Source organism: Malurus melanocephalus, unplaced genomic scaffold (genome assembly GCF_030028575.1).
Source record: "Malurus melanocephalus ecotype Western Australia unplaced genomic scaffold, MMel_1.1 scaffold_12, whole genome shotgun sequence".
NCBI lineage: Eukaryota > Metazoa > Chordata > Aves > Passeriformes > Maluridae > Malurus > Malurus melanocephalus.
This window is the reverse complement of record NW_026623244.1, coordinates 1,978,367-1,994,817: the sequence shown is the minus strand read 5'-3', so window position 1 is coordinate 1,994,817 and position 16,451 is coordinate 1,978,367. Positions and strand designations below refer to the sequence as shown.

The 16,451-nt window shown below is 50.0% G+C and overlaps 1 protein-coding gene across 2 annotated transcripts; it reads left to right on the top strand.

Moving 5' to 3' along the window:
• The first annotated feature begins 1,238 nt into the window (after positions 1 to 1,238).
• On the top strand, positions 1,239 to 14,775 carry MFSD13A (major facilitator superfamily domain containing 13A). 2 transcript variants are annotated; one of them, XM_057379827.1, is made up of 9 exons: positions 1,239 to 1,314; positions 7,090 to 7,358; positions 7,802 to 7,881; positions 8,661 to 9,110; positions 9,956 to 10,073; positions 11,043 to 11,139; positions 11,837 to 12,008; positions 12,569 to 12,762; positions 12,971 to 14,775. In XM_057379827.1, the coding sequence occupies exons 2-9, from the start codon at positions 7,194 to 7,196 to the stop codon at positions 13,222 to 13,224; spliced, it is 1,530 nt and encodes a 509-aa protein (XP_057235810.1). In that variant the 5' UTR covers positions 1,239 to 1,314; positions 7,090 to 7,193; the 3' UTR covers positions 13,225 to 14,775. The 2 variants fall into 2 exon arrangements, with proteins under 2 accessions (XP_057235810.1, XP_057235817.1); XM_057379834.1 differs by lacking the exon at positions 1,239 to 1,314 and adding an exon at positions 1,412 to 1,466.
• The last annotated feature ends 1,676 nt before the right edge of the window (positions 14,776 to 16,451 follow it).

The following is a 16,451-nucleotide window of genomic DNA, read 5'->3' as shown; positions in this document are numbered from 1 at the left end:
GGGTGACTGCATCTGCAAGGTCAGCACATCATCGCCCAGCACAACAGCAGCAGCAGTGCAGCTCCTTTGGGATGCTTAGTGATTCCATGATCTTAGAGTTCTYTTCCAAACTTAATGATTCTTTGATTAGTGCCTTATKCCTTGCTCTGCTGCAGGTGATCCCTATAGCTGAAGTTAAATACCTACAAATCACTTTTTAATTACAGACCATGTTGATTACAATTAGTTGCCTGGCTTCTAGGAATTTGTAAAGATGACCTGCTTAAGAAGCTACAAGTCTGATGTTTAAAAACATTGATAAGTAACAGGGTGCAATAACACCTATTTGTTCATAGCAATTGGCTTTTGTCTCAGTTTTCTAAGGTGAAATTTCCCCAGGTGAAATTTGAGAATAGCTGAATGGAGCAACTGCTGCAAGTGAGAGATGGAAGGTGATGCACATGCTTAACACAGGAGTTGCTTCTTTGAGAGAAGGTCCCGCAGAGAGATCTTAAATGATAATATACAGTGACAGTCCCTATTTTCTGAAATACATGGCATGAATGGAAATTAATTGTGGGAGAGAAATGTAAGTAGCTGATAACTAAAACCAGAGACAGGACATTTGCTGCATTACTGCCCSCTGCCCAAGCAATGGTGTACATATTTTGTTTCCACTCTGTCATTCTGCAGTTTGGCACACACTGCTTGGAGAAGAGGAGGCTCAGGAGGGGCCTCAGCACTCTCTACAACTCCTGACAGGACACTGTGTGGGGTGCAGGCCCGGCTCTTCTACCGCGCCTGCAGTGAAAAAAACAGAGGAAATTGCCTCAAACTGGGACAGTGGGATTCAAATTAAATATCAGAAAATGTCTTTTCGCTCTTCGAGTGGCCGGGCATTGGAATTGTTTACCCAGGTGGTGGAGTCGCCATCCCTGGWGGTTTTCAAGTGGCCTCTGGATCTGGCACTGGGTGATATGGTTTAGAGGCTTAGGGTGGTGCTGGGCTGGCCCAACATTGATTTTATCACGATTCCACGATTTCTTGACTCCAGGAACCAGCGTCCCGGGCCCGGGCGCGTTTCCATGGCGACGGGAGGACGGACCATAGAGGAGGCGCTGCCGGCCCGGCCAGAGCGGCTCGGGCGGATGTGGGCGGGGCTATGCAAATAAAAGAGCGGGGCGACCTCACACGAAATGGCTGCCGGGAGTTGCCGGCAACTTCACTTGCCAGTACGCAAAATGGCCGCGGGGCGGGGCTCGGACCGGAGGGGGCGCATGCGCGGCTGCGCAGTGAGGCGGCGGAGCGCCGTGGAAGCGCCGGTACCGGACGCAGGTAGGAGGCGCCGAGGGGGCGGGAGGGCGTCTCTTCTGCCTCATTGCCACCCCCGATTTGTCTCCCTGCCTGCAGGGTAGTGGGGGATCCCCTATCCCCTCAGTAAGGCGGTTCGGCTGAGGTGGGAGAGACACCGTTCCCCCCTTTGCGGGGTGAGGGGTTCCCCCCTTCCCTGTAGTGGTAGAGCCCTAGCGGGTACTTCGCTCCGTTATCGTGGAAGGTCCCACTTTGGACCAAGGGGTGCCCTGGCTCCCCTGTGGATAGGGGGCTCGGTCCTGGAGCCGGTCGGGGTCCGGCACCCGGCAAGGAAAGGCGGCTCTGGCATTGCCTTCTCTCCCTGGAGTGTGCGGCGGATATCTGGTGTCCCTGTTACACCTTCCGCTCACCTGGGAGGCATCAACCCACTGCCGTGGAGCCTGCGGGAGAGCCCGCCAGGGAAGGATGGCATTGCCTCAGGAAAACCCGGTAGGGAAGGATGGCAGTGCCCCTGCCCGGCCACCCCTTCCTCTCGGAGGGCTGCCAGGTCTCCCTCAATGGGGAGTTTCCCTGCGGATGTGGCACAGGGGATGGCAGCGCTACTTGGGCCTGTCCTAAGTGACGGTGCCCCCAACTGCAGCTTGGCTCTGCAGGAATCGCCCTGTGCTCCTGTCCTGCCGCTGGGACACCAGCAATTTGCASTTGGTAATTCACTGCTGTGCTTTCCAGCCGTCAACGCCCCAGAGATCCCTGCTGGCCTTGGCAGCTGGGATTCTTCCAGTCCTTCATTCAGTGGCGTGTGGCCTTGTGGCTGCAGCTGGGGCCCAGCAGGGGGACGGTGGTTTTGGGAGGTTTGCACAGGTGAAGAGWCTCCCTGTTCCCGGGAAGATGTGTAACACAAACTCCTGCACTTGGTGGTGAAGTTGCTTCTCACTTGGTGCTTTCTGTTAAGTCTTAACAAAGAACAGGCAGTRTCTGTGCAGTAATCCTCTCTTGTASCTTCTTTGATACCACTCTTGGGYGTTATTTTCAATGACGATTTAGTATTTGCTTCTGGRTTTGTAACTTGAGGCCAGAATTACCTTGGCAATAGTTCCCATCCTAGTGCTGTGATGTCCTCTACAGGATTAGAGCTCATATTGACAGCAAATGATGGGGAACTATTTTTTTAATACATCGAACACACTTCCTTTACACTGTAAAACAATGATTTGTTTAGATAYGGGATGTCATGTGTTGTTAACTTAAAAGCCTTGCCAAGTTCCAAGGCTATGAGGTCTGTCCAGTTATCTCTATTGACAAACCTTGTGTTCTTGTTAGGGAATGAGATCTGATTGAACAAGATTGCTCAGCTGGAGCACAGCTCCATGGAAGCTACCAGCTGGTGCAAGGTGTTAATTGTCTGTGGCAATTGTGTTTGCCTGTATGAGCTCAGCAGGACTGACAGAAGCACCTGATGGAAGCACATGATTGCTTGTAATAAGAAGGGTATTACATGGTACACGATCATCWGTGGCTGTTGAATTGGTAAACAGTACTGAAAAATGCCCTTTTAGCCTCTTCCAGGCATGTTTCCATGCCTGATCCAGGTGGTTTTAAAGGTTTCATTGCTTCATCCTTCAGATAYCAAGCTGCTGGGAGCCTGCTGTTGGGGTGTTTGTTCATGTTTCGTGTTCGGCCTGGACTCCTTGTTACTAAGTGGATTATCTGAGGGTGTTAGGATTTCAGAAGTATGAAGTAGAGAAACTGAGAGCTTTGGAGCTATGTTCATCTCTAAGAGGGCACACAAGATCAAAGTTTAGTCAGAGCAGCCTAAATTTTGTGGAGTGTCTACCTAGGAAGCAGCTTTCCTGGGATAGGAATAGGATTTGTAGAGGGATTTTTTTGTTTGAGTGGGGGATCTTTCACATGTTTCATTCATTCAGTTAGCTTTGTGGAGGGATTTCTCATTTTACTGGCAGAGCTCTGTCAGAATCCAAGTAGCTTTGTGGGGTGAGGGCCCTCTGAGATATCCTGGGTTGTGGAGGTGTCCTGGGGTACCATGCATGGGGGAGAAGGAGTGTGTAAAACCTGGTCTTTGCTCCCAAAATGGGTTCATCTCTGATGGATAAGACTGACCACACAAAGACATCCATGACTSTCACTTGCAGCATCTGGGAAGGAYTSATGTCTCCAGCACCAGGCCTTTTGCTGGGACAGGTCACAGGGCATCMGCTCTTTCACAGGTGCAGCTCCAGCTGTGAAAGCTTTCCTGTGAATGGGGCTGGGCTGCCAGCAGCCCAGTCCTGTCTGGCTGTGACCAATGTCTATAATAGGGTCCCCTCTCAGCTGGTGTTTCCAACTGGTGGGTGGATTTATTGTGTGGCAGTTACAGCGACACAGAGTTGGTGTATTTGGCCCTCTGTTATTAAACCTCTAAAAACCCAGAATATGCASCAGAGGCAGTGTAGTGGCAGCTCAAGCAAGCATATCTTGAAATATTATTTGGGATATTCCAGCCTGCATTACCCACACAGTGGAGAATGAATACGAGAGTCATACTGATACTGTGGTCAGTCTGCACATGGCTGTTTTAGGTTGCTGAGTGGCAACTTCAGCACATAAAAGTMATCTGGCCCTGCTTAAAAGGCTGTCTTGGGCCAAGATTCACATGTATGGCTCTGCTGCTGGCTCAGTACAAGTGGCTTCAGCTGTGGAAGGCTGGAGCTCAGCCTTGTTGCAAGGCCAAAGCATTGCCGAATCACCATGGGACGTGAGGACTCGTGAATCCAGCTGTGAGCTGGCTAGGAAGTTAGAGCAGATGTGCGAGCCCCGAACTGTGGTGTGTTCCAGACACAGCTGTGCCAGCACTCTCAAACAAAAGCAGTGCTTTCCTGGTAGTCAGTATTCCAACATCCTCCTCAGGAAGATAAGATCTGTGGACGTCACTGGCAGCAGCCAGATGTCAAATGTGGAGGAGGAAGTTTCCCAAATAAAGGCTCATTGCTTTCTAATTTATGAGCTTGTTGCTTTATGAGTGTGTTAGAAGTACAGCAAGAATGAATGATAGTTATTCCCTCCTGCAGCTCCTTTTCCCATTACTTCTTACAGCCTCCTGTTGAAAAGTTCTGACATACTCCATGAATAATTCTCCATCCCAAGGAAAAGGTTATGAAAATACCAATGTGGCAAGCTTGAATAACAYAGTGCTTTGGGTGTAGAAGTAAAACCTGCTTTTTACAGACAGCTGTGATTTGTTTCTTTTTAACTGCACATTTGCAGATGGGGAGAGAAAAATATCTCAAATGACCTAATGACTACCCTAGGAAAAGTGACATCACTTTCAAATAGCTGGCTGGAGGGGTTGCACATCTGTGAAGGAGTGATGAGGGGCAGAAAGAAAGGAAGTGGAACTTCACCTTCTTTGAACAGCACTGTAGCATATAAATGACAAAATGAGGTGTCTCTGGAAACTTCAACAGCTGTGGTTTGTGCAACAGTGAAGCATCGTTTAAATGGGAGCAGCATGAAGTGCAGCACTAAGAGCAAGGTTTGAGCATTTCACCTTTCAAACAGGTTTTGGACAGCAAAGGCAAGCCCAGCATAAAAATCACCTTACTGGGTCACACTGCTGGTCTGTCTCTCTCCATATCCTGCCCCACKGTGGCAGCAGGAGATGCTGTTTAKGGGGAGAGTGCCTGAGCCTGGGCACCATCTGTGGCCTTTCCACTTGTCCACCCCCAGCCTGCAAGGCTGGTTTTGGGCTGCTAGAGCGGATTTCCCTGCCTTGTTTCCTTTAGTAGCTGTTTGCTACAGCTGTTTACCATGAATTTGTCTAATCCTTTGAACCTGYTGCCCAGCTCTGTAACATCCTTTGGCAGCAAATGTCAGGTGTTTACTGCCTGCCAGGTAAAGGAGTTTTTCGTGTGCTTTAAACTGATTTCCTGCTGGTTACAGTGTGTGTTCCCAGTTCCTTTGCCCTGACAGTTCCATGACGGGGCTCAGCACTCTGGTGTCTTCATCTGCTCTTCATTCAGTCCTCCACAGAAGGCTCTTGGTGAGAGACAGAGGACTTACCTGTGGGACAGATGGCTTAACTCTGTCTTCTTCTTAACCTTTGTCTTTACACATCATGATTCCTTTCCAATCTCGACCATACAAAATGAAATTTCCCCTTGAGGCTTGTCTGTCTTTAATTACATCTATAAAGGTTCATTTTCTGGCTGAATTCCCTTGCAAGCCGTGTCTTCCTTTTATCTGGCCATGAGTTTTGGCCTGGCAGGGATGCAGAATGGTGGCGGAGCTCCACAAGGGCTCTGCAGTTGGATCCAGTTGAGGTCTAGTGCTTTGGCTGGGAGTGGAGCTGATGTACAGTTTCAATCTAGTGATGTAATTGGTTGGAACAAATGCTATTCCTGCTCCTTCTGAACTAGTTATGAGGAATTCCTTGGCCTAGAAAGAGCAGATGGTTATTTTTGCTTTTCTAATCTTGCCTAGAAGTGGTCAGACTCATGCCTTCAGGGAAATGCTGAATGGGATTGGCGTTTCATCAGTTTCATACCCAGACGTTTATTCTTCGGCTTTATCTTCTGCTTGGACTTGCTGCAGCTGGTGTTGCAAGCCCAAGAGGCTGRTGTGGTGTGTAGGTTCCCATTTCCTATGTGTTCAGTCTTATCCCACATTGTGAAGCCCCCACGATGTGTCTGAGTCGTGTGAGTGCAGAACCTSGAGGGCTGAAATGAGAGTGACTCGCAGCCTCTTATCTTGCATTTGACAGCGCCAAGATAACAATCTTGTTGTCACCCTTCATGTGTGTGCTGTGAACAGGGCTTTTCATGATGGCACTGGCTGGGGGAGCTGACTTGTATTAATTTAAGAAATCCTTATGTTTCACTTAAGTGCCTTGTGTTTTGCCTTTGGTCTGTAACAACTGCAGTGTGAGAAAGAGCTCAGCCTCAAGCACAAGAGAACATTTCTGCCCCCACCTCCTGGCCCTGAGCTCCSGTCAGTGCAGGTGTGAGGAGTCCTCCCCTCACACTCAGCTCCTTAAGAACATACAGTGACTTATTCTGGTCTAAGGCTACTGTGTCCATGTGTTTTATTTCTGTGTATATTTCTGTCCAGCCAAAACATCTTTATTTCAGACTATGGTCCTAAGATTTAGGTCTCCCAGACAGGCTGGACAGYTGCTAATGGTACTTCTGGTCACTTTTATTGCATGGTGGCAGCGTGTCTGCTGCAGTTGTGTTCTGATYGTGTCTCTTCATGCCACAAAGCAGCAGCACTGCTTGCCATAAATAACTCCTGTCTGAGCGAGCCCAGGTGCAGTCAGCTGTGACTGCTGGGGGAAATCAGTGTGCACGTGTGAGGTTACATCACAGGTGTTGTCATTTTTATTTGGGTAAAAATTTACATTAGTACCTAAAAATACCAGTTGGCTAGGTTTGTTTTCTGAAGGCTGCTTTGTTTTTTGCAGCTATCTAGCTTGATTCCTCCTGCGACATTGCCTTTAAAGAGCTGGATTAATCGTCCACTTGSTGGATAACAAAGAACATTACAGGGTAAAGGACAGGGCAGGCTGCTCAGACRTACCCCCAGGAGCCCACAGCCTGGCTTCAGCTTAATGAAACAGCTTTAGTGCAGCAGACAGCTTCTAGTCTCTTAAATCCCCTCCAATCCACTTTGCAACAGCTCCTCAAAGCAATATGAATTSTGATCTCTGCAGACAAAGATTTACCAATTAACTTGATTCAACTGTTACTTCATTTAAGAAACTGAATCTGTTTTCATTTTGTTTTATTCTTTTTTTCTCTCCTGCAGGAGCAGCAATGGGTTGGCCCCAACAAAGATATAATAGGTGTTGGGAGAAGACATCTTATCTGAAATGGAGGTGATTGAAGGAGCTGAACACTGACTGCACCARCATGGGGCTGCGACTGCTGGCTTGTCTTTTCCATTTGCCCACTGCTGTGATCTACGGGTCCCTGTCGCTCTTTGTTTCCATTTTGCACAATGTGTTCCTCCTATACTACGTGGACACCTTCGTCTCTGTTTACAAGATTGATAAACTGTCCTTTTGGATAGGAGAGGTTTGTTTTTTTCTATAGGCTTTTGCCCTCTTAAGTAAGAAACTGAAACCAAGAYTCCTCCTTGCTAGAAATGTAAAAACTGTGTAGTTACAACAGCAGTGTTCCCTTTTGGAGAGGGAGCAAGGGAGCCTTCCAAGTGCTAACTTGGGCTTTTCAGTTTTTCCCACTTAAATAAAAATAGAACAAGCTGGGATAGAAAATGCAGAGACTTAGTTCTTATGATTGCCTTTCTTCTGGGGATGTTGGGTTGTTTCACAGGCAGTGAAAACCACTGGTATTACTGCCAGTTGTCCCAAACAGGGGCATCATACAGTGGTGATGGGGCAGGGAAGGTGCACTGGGACAGTTCCTGCTGGTGGTTCACTGTGCCAGCTCACTGCTTGCTTCAGTGACAGAACTGAGCTGTCCAGTGTCATTTTTCACCGTCCTGTTTTCTTTCCTAGACAGTGTTTCTGATCTGGAACAGCCTCAATGACCCTCTCTTTGGCTGGCTGAGCGACCGAGTGTTCCTTAGCGCACAGCAGTAAGTGAAATTCTGCTTCCACATGAGTCTGGGAAGCTCTCTAGTCTCTGGGGAATATGATGTCAAATTGGCAGCTTTACARTGATGGCATAGGAATGGTTTCTTGGGCATGGAACCCTTAAATGCCTCCTTTTCATGGCGTCTTTGAAGCTCAGTGCTTATGAATGTTGTTTCATAACCTGACAATATAGAGAAAGTCATATACCTATTGGGTGGATTGACCCTAACCCTTAAGAGTCATGAATAGTGCAGAACCTAAAATACGGGCATCTAAAATCTCAAGCCCCTGCTATATGAACAAATCTCTTACAGGGAGATAGTTTGGGAGGCACAAGGGGGAAAAATAGTTATTTGCATAATGAATGCCTCAAATCAGTTGTTCCCAAACTCTATAGGATGGGAGCTGAGGCTGTATGGTTGGGCATTAGCATTTCTCATGTATTTACATCAGCATGTTAAGGAAAATCATGGTGTGGCTTCCCGCAGCTAGTAAAAACTCATGAAAATCACTTATATTGCGCAAAGTGCAAATGGTACACACTGTCAGGGAGAGAAATGCTCTGGGGAAAAAAAACCACCTTTTTTTTTGGCCTTCTTAAGCCCATATTTTCAGTATATTCACTATTAGCTGAGAACATAGCTGATGTGGGTGGTTGTTATTTGAACAAAAGCTGTGCTTGTGTCTATGACACTTACATGACTTCCTTGGAGAGGAAGAAAATGTGATCGTGCAGGGGTTTATCCAGGTACCTAAAACCTCTTTTTTCCTTCTGTTGCAGGGCAGGAGCAGAGATTTCCTCCCCTGAAGTAGTTCTGAAGAGGCTCAGAGCACTAAGCCACAATGGCCCCCTGTTTGCCATTTCTTTCCTGGCTTTCTGGGTTGCTTGGGCTCATCCTGGTTTGCAGTTCCTCCTTTGCCTTTGCATGTACGACAGCTTTCTCACCATGGTCGACCTYCATCACAATGCCTTGCTCGCAGACCTGGCTGTTTCAGCAAAAGACAGGACTAGCCTCAACTTCTATTGCTCCCTCTTCAGTGCCATAGGCTCCCTGTCTGTCTTCATGTCCTATGCAGTGTGGAACAAGGAGGACTTCTTTTCCTTTCGCATATTTTGCGTCCTGCTGGCCCTTTGCTCCATCGTTGGTTTCACCCTGTCCACACAAATGCTCCGCCAGAGGTTTCAGACTGATGGGAAAGCAAAATGGGACCAGGAATCAACCCTAAAAGAGTAAGGGTCACCAGTTCTCAGCTGGGGCAAATGCATAGATCTGCAGCAAACTAAATGTGTGAAAAGATCCAGGATGGGGCAAAATTTGTTAATCATCTCTGGTTCTTGTCTGTTGATACAGTTTTCAGGATCAGCTGTCACACTGGCTCCTTTGAAAATAGAACAAAACTCTTGTATCACCTCTGGTCCAAATTGGAGGCAGAGGCCTGAACTGCTGTATGGCTATCCAGTATTTGGAAAATGAAATGAGTTCATGTCTAGAGTACCCAGTTAGGCCTGTGAGTGGTAAAATATCAGAAGCATTGCTGCCCRTGCCCTATGGAGTTGGACAAGTGAATGTTTCACCCTGTTACTCACTTTAGCTGCCTGATAGTGACTGGGCTGTTGGTAGGCCACACCAAGCTGATTTTTCTTGTTCAGTTCCTTCCTCAGGCTGCCTCACTTGTCATCTCTTGTTATGGGCTGTCAGCATTAAGCTGTAGCAGCAGCAGATCCTGATGTGATCTGCCAGGTGAGCTAACTGCAGGGACCTGGAAAAGTAGCCTATATGTAGTGGAATGGCTAATAAGGGGAGAATGCATTTATTTATATAAATGCCCATTATCGGAAATGTACATTTTGTGTTAAGAAGACACATGTTCTTTGGGAGACCTGTTGCCTGTGCTTCTTGCTAGCAATGAGCAGTCATTGTTGTAGACTGCTGTTTTGATTTGGTCCAGGAAGACAAAAGGCTGGGATGGGAGCTGAGGAGAGACAGCTCTGCACCTACATGGGGAGTGCTGTGGACTCTGTCCTGCATGGTGTGAGGAATTTTTGGTTGYATTTTATCTCTCCTTTTCTTTTAGGCTGTACATTGAGAAACTSTCCGTCCCCCAGGAGAAGCGGATCACCCTGGCAGAGTATCTCCAGCAGCTCTCCAGGCACCGCAACTTCCTCTGGTTTGTCTGCATGAATCTCATCCAGGTAGGCACAGCAGTGACACRCTATGATTCAGAGGATGAGTGCTGGCTCTGGCTGTTTAAAATGGTGAKTCAGCAATATGAAAGTTCCCCAGGAAGGGCAGAGATGTTTCCAGCACCCACTTGCTCTTGAAGCCTCCTGCACATGCTGGCTGATTCAGCAGCTGGTAGCCACTCTCCCTGCTTGTGACTGAGGATACTTCCTGAGCAAGCTGTGGGGTGCTTCTTCCTCTCTCTGCAGTGTAGGCTGGGTTACAAGGGCTGACTGAGCTCTGTGCAGCACATATGGGGTGCAGAAGCACAGGGCCTGGCTCACAGAGGGGATGAGTTCAGGAGTGCTGTTTGCTGGCGTGGCTGTCAGCACAGTCTCCTTGCCCTTTCCGTTTTCCTGAGGCTCACGTCACTGTTCTCGCTGTCCAGCTGGATCCGCCTCCCAGCTGGCTTTTACCATTCCTGTTCTTCATCGTCTTCAGTGATTACTACCAAATGCCAGCAGCCTGCCCACTTTGTGTGCTGCAGTCATGGCTCTCTGGGGTTCCCTGAGTTCCCCTCAGGCAGGCTCTTGATGCTGGTCTGCATCTTTGTGTTCAAGCCTCAATGCCTTATTCCTGTCCTCCTGCCAGCTGCCTCCTCCCTCCTGCCATGCCACCGTCTCCCCTAAAGCCTTGTGGCCACTGCTGTCACCTGCTGGCCTTGCCTGGCCCAGCAGCATTGTGCTGTACAGCTGGGCAGTGGGGCTGACCCCGGGCATGCAGTGGGCATGGCTGGTGGCATTGCAGCTTTGCAGTCTCAGCCAGCAGTGTTGGAAATGCCACAGCCGAGGTCTTGCTCTGCTAAAGTACTCCAGGCCCATCCTGCATGATCCCTTGGCATGGGGCTCCTAGGACAACAGAGCCCAAAGGGCTGTTAGCTTTTTCTGTTCTTTCTCACTGCTGTCCCTGCTGACCAGCTCGTCTGCATGCTGCCTTCACAGGTTTTTCACTGCCATTTTAACAGCAACTTCTTCCCTCTATTCCTGGAGCACCTGCTGTCAGACCAGATCTCTGTCTCTACTGGATCCTTCCTGCTTGGTGAGTCTCAGGTGGGACTGGAGGGAACAGCCCAATTAGGTGAGGAGCTGGCCCCAGTCTAGATTTGCTCCTCCCAAACTTCATCTGGGGAAAGGTGTGCTCACATGCAGGACTCTGGGCTGTAAGATTCACACATGCACACACCCCACATACTTCCCTGGGACCTCCAAGTTGTCCTTCCTGGGTAGAGAAGTGACTCAGAGCCTTTTTTAGTAATATAGAGTTACTGCTCTGAGCACTACAGGCWGCAGATAGTCTTCCCAGGATGCAGCAGAGAATACAGCCCTTTTATCCCTTTCTTTCTGCAGCATATGGACCATTTCCAAGCTGCCACAGATACGTGGACATTGGTYCTAGAGTTACCGTGGGAGGATTCTGTGCAGGGCATGTCTGGTCAGGCAGTCCTGTCCCTCTCATTTCTATTCTAGGGCTGAGGTGCAGCCTGTGCATGACACTGGGCAAGTATTTTCTTCCATCCTGTCCATGAGGTTGATGGAAGAAGGTCTCCCTCTGTAGGAAAGTGTGTGCTGTGCCACACAGCCGTGGAGTAAATCTGCCATAGCCTTCTTTATGTGCGGGGGAGCTACTCYTTTGTCCTGCTGTCAGTAACCAACCTTGCTGTCTCTCGATATCATGCCTGGGGGCATGGTGGAAACTGAAATTCCTTCAAACTGTTTGTGCCTCTGTCTCTGCTCAGGTGTTTCCTACATTGCCCCCCACCTCAACAACCTCTACTTCCTGTCGCTCTGCCGCCGCTGTGGGGTTTATGCTGTGGTGCGAGGACTTTTCTTCCTGAAGCTGGCTCTGAGTGTTGTCATGCTCCTGGCAGGACCTGATCAAGTGTATCTGCTCTGCATCTTCATTGCCAGGTAGGCAAGCAGCAATTACTTCCCCTGCCCTCTGCCTCCTAGGAAGCAAAATGAGTTGTCCCTTTTTTAAAGAGAGGAATGGGAGGCAGGGAACAGGGGGCAGGGTCACACATTAGCCAYGTGGTTTCCAGCAGTTCTGACAGCATGCGGGGCGGATCACAGCAGAATCGACAGGGCGTCCTGCTGCAGAGCAAGGAAGGCAGCAATATTCAGGAGGGCACAGACCAGCAGGACTGATGGCAGCCTTGGCTGCCTTTGCCAGCTGCTGAGAGCTCCTCTCCTCCTCCATAGCCCTCAGTGTATGCTGCAGATGCCTGTGAGCCACTGGCCTGGCATGTTCTGTCCCCAGGCCTGTCTCTGTGACAGATCAGGACTGATCCGAGGCATCACTGCAGAGTACAAAGGCTTACTGATAGCAGTATTCCTCTCCTGTAACCAGGGCTTCTGAAATTCTTACTTGAAGTGTGGGGAAACCTTTCTCACCCTTGCCATTTTCTCTGGTTATGTTTTCCTGTCATTTCTTGATACCCTTATTCRGTGCTTTGCCTGTTGTTCTGCAGCAACCGTGTGTTCACAGAAGGGACCTGTAAGTTGCTCAACCTCGTGGTCACTGACTTGGTGGATGAGGATCTAGTCCTGAACCGTAGGAAGCAGGCAGCCTCAGCCCTGCTCTTTGGGATGGTGGCTCTGGTCACTAAGCCAGGCCAGACCTTCGCCCCTCTGATCGGCACCTGGCTGCTCTGTGCATACACAGGTAAGGATGTTCCTGGGGAAAGCAGCACGACAGGCCAGACCTGTGAGTTCAGTGTTCTGTGCCGTGTCCTGTGCCCTGGGGGGTGCAATGCTCTTCCAGTCGCTAAGCTGTGCCTGGTCTCTGCATCTCCATGGCCAGTGACTCAAAGAGAATGGGCATGGGTCCATCCCTACTGTCCCCACTCTCACAAACTCTTCTCTGACACCAGGCTACGACATCTTCCAGCGCAACCCCTTGAACAATGTGGTGAGTGCCCAGCCAAGGCTGGAGTCTGCCACGGCCTTGGAGCCAACTCTTCGCCAGGGCTGCTTTTACCTCCTCGTCTTTGTCCCCATCACGTGTGCACTGCTGCAGCTTCTCAGCTGGTCACAGTTCACCCTGCACGGGAAGAGGCTGCAGATGGTGAAGGCTCAGCGGCAGAGCCTGACACAAGGYCAAGCACTAGAGGTCAAAACAATCTAAGGGTGCCTGAGCTCCTGAGGTGGTGTTGGTTCCAGGCTGGTGCTGGAGGGCAGGCGAAAGGCAGCGATGGTGGGCTGAGAGAGCCTAATATTTGCAGTTTATCTGTGAAATGCTGTGATGGCAATGTTTACTCATTCCAGGTGGTGGTCACTGGGAAAGGCAGAGAAGTTCAGTCTTGTGAGGAGCCTGGGATAGATTGCTTGGTCTCAGGAGCAAGAACATTTTATCCCAGCCTGTCCCAGGGAGCAGAGCTGCTCATTCCAGCAAGGAGGTGCTAGAAACAGACATATCCCCAATGCAATTCTCTGCCCTGGGCATGTCCCTGAGGAGCCACAGCCTTTACAGCTGAGCAAGAGACTGCAGTGGGAATCTTTCCTTCTTTCCTAGAGCCTTGCAGTCCAGGGGAATGGAGTGGGAGGCTCTTGAGGGACCAAGGGAATGAATGCCAAACAGGAGCAGGCATGAGAGGACCCTGAAGGCCTTTCCCAGTAACTGGTACAAGCCACCCAAGTACAGTGCTAYGGTTCTTGGACCAAATCCACTCTTAAACGTTTGTTGTTCCCAGGACAATATCCTGCACAGCCAGGATCTGCTGGGTGTGCTGGTTTTGCCGAGGTTCCCTCCTCTGTGGCCTTGTAGAGGGAGTTGTTGCTGGCCTGAGAAAGGTGCTGGGCTTAAATTGAGTTCAGAGCCTTGATCTGGATCATTTCAATGGGCATCCCATTGCATGCACTTATCCCTCCTTCTCTCCAGAGTCCCTTTTATTCAGTGCTGTCACACARCTGTACCATCAGCCCCTTCAAATAATGGGCAAGGTCAGGGAACCAACACCTAATCCAGCCACTGGAAGTGCCTCCCTGCCCAGGGCCATCCCAGGTGACTTGGTGAGGCAGCCCGGCCCGGCCCTCCCCTCTTGCAGGAGAGCACRGCCTGGAGGAGACACCAGGTCTTGCTTTTGTGCCTTTACTTCCTCGTTGGAGCCTGTTTGACACACTGYTGGGCAGTCACAGGGTTGGGATTTTACCCCTGTGGGGAGTGGCAGACCCTTTAGGTCCTCCTCACTTGAAACAGTTCCCCAGAGTTAGATCATCTCACCTGCCTGCTGAGCCASGGACCCGAGGAGAGCAGGTGCTTTGGTCTCCCTGGTTTTGGCTGTGAGCAGATGGGCAGGTGATGACCAAAGGGGTCCCTGAGGCAAGCGACTCCTTAATCTCTGTGATGTGTATGGGGGCTGGCAAAAGGAATGTGCCAAGGCCTGTGACTGCCTATTACAAGAGGGAGGGTTGGCAGGCAGCATTTGGTAGCTGTTGCACGTGGAGGGATGTGCTGTTCTTTGTTTAGTGCCAGGTTCCCTCTGGGGTCTCAGCCCACCAGCCTGCCATCTTGCCTCCGGACACGGCTGCCTTCTGTCTTGGACCAAGACATTCCATGAGACTGCTGTAGTTCTTAATGGTTCAATCATAAGTTATTTGTGCAACTTCTAACCAAGTTTGAGAATGATTCTCCATTTCATAAATTAAAGATGATCTTTTTCTGAACTGCTTGATTGTTTTACTCTAGCCAGTGTCTCRAGCCTGTCTGGGTGGACATGATGCTGTTGGGGAAACAGCTGTGGCTGGGTGGACAACGGGACAATTCCTTCTCTGCAAAACTGCGCTGGAGCTTGGCTGTTTCTGCAGGGGGCAGAGGGGATTGCCTGCCTTTGCGGGGAGGCATCACTGACCCCTGCTGCTTTGGAAGGCCCCAGAGTTAGGACTGTCCTGTTCCTACACCAGTGGCTGCTGGGCATAAGGCTGAGAACAGTTTGATTGGGCACTGTGCCACCTTCCCAGAGCCCACCCTGTGAGCACGGCTCTCTGCAAACACCTGGGCTGGCACCAGCTCTTCTCAAAACAGCAGTGGCATCATCCTTGCTTAGCCCAGGCTATCCTGTCCCAGCCTTTCACCTGTCTGCAGTGACAGACATCTCAGGGATAATGCTTGYAGAGAGTAGATTTGGACATCACAGCTGCAGCCCAGGCAATCTCCTCCCTCAAAAGCCAGGCCAGGAATGCAATCCTGGATCAGAGATGGTGTCTCCTTGGAGAGTCTGGCCAGCAACAATTCGGCACAGGCAAGAGAAGAACACAAGTTACCTCCTTAAAATTTCAAACGTGGGAAGAGGAGGTCAGGAGGCTTGAGTGTTGTATATGAATGACTTTATTTAAGTATGCTGGGCACCACCAGGCAACATGGTTTGGACAGTGTGCGAGGGAACAGTCAGGCAGACCAAACAAACGCTAGATTGGAGACAGCACCGTCCTGCCCCGTTACTGCAGGTTACAAAATGGAGCACTGCTGCTGCAAGGCCAGYGGAGGGGCTGGGGGTTGGAGAGCACTGCCTGGGGCACACAGTAACAGAACCGAGAGGAATTTGCTGGAATTCCACTCTGTGTGCTGCAGCAAACCAGCAAGAGCAAAACTGGTTTCTCAACAAGGCTGAGCATTGATGGCTCTTTTCTGGCACGTTCTTGCTTGAAAAAGTCTGCTCTGATGGAGACAGGTGAATAAGCAGCCTGGCCTCAGCAGGGAGAGACCACCCCACCCACCCACCTGCCTACAGCCTCTCCAAACCCATAGGTGAGCCCAAGAATRTGGTTCCTGCAGTGGCAACTGGCTGCTGCTTACATTCATCTTAGCTGGGGCAGTGCATTGGCCTTTCCCTCACCTCTGTGGCAGTCCTCTCTGCACCTGAGACTGACCCCAAGGTGATGTGTGGCGATGAACAGAAAGGAGGGAAACAGAGAGGAACTGCCACCAAGCAACTCCAGCTCCATCGCTACTGCCAGGTTCTGCAGAAAACTAATGGGGAAAAAAAAAGAGCACCGAATAATGCACAAGTAAAATCTAAAGGGGAAACAGTGGCATGCTCCAACASAAGCAGGTCTGCAGGCTGCCCAGGGCTGTTAGAGCAGTAGAAGCAAAGCAGCCAGCAGGTGAGCAGAAAGGCACCGCAGTGCARCGGAACACAGCCAGGACAGCTTCCTGTTCACAAACCTGCCACTCACACTGACCTCTCCGTGTGCCTTATTGTCCTCTCCCCTGGTGCATTCCCAGTGACAAGCGAGTCCCCGCAGAACAAGGATGGGGTGGTGGCRCAGGGCTGGCCTTTCCACTAAGTGCGGGTGCTGTGCACAGTGCGAACATCGAGCAGCGGGCAGCTGGGCAATAGGGTGTTCAAAGAAGAC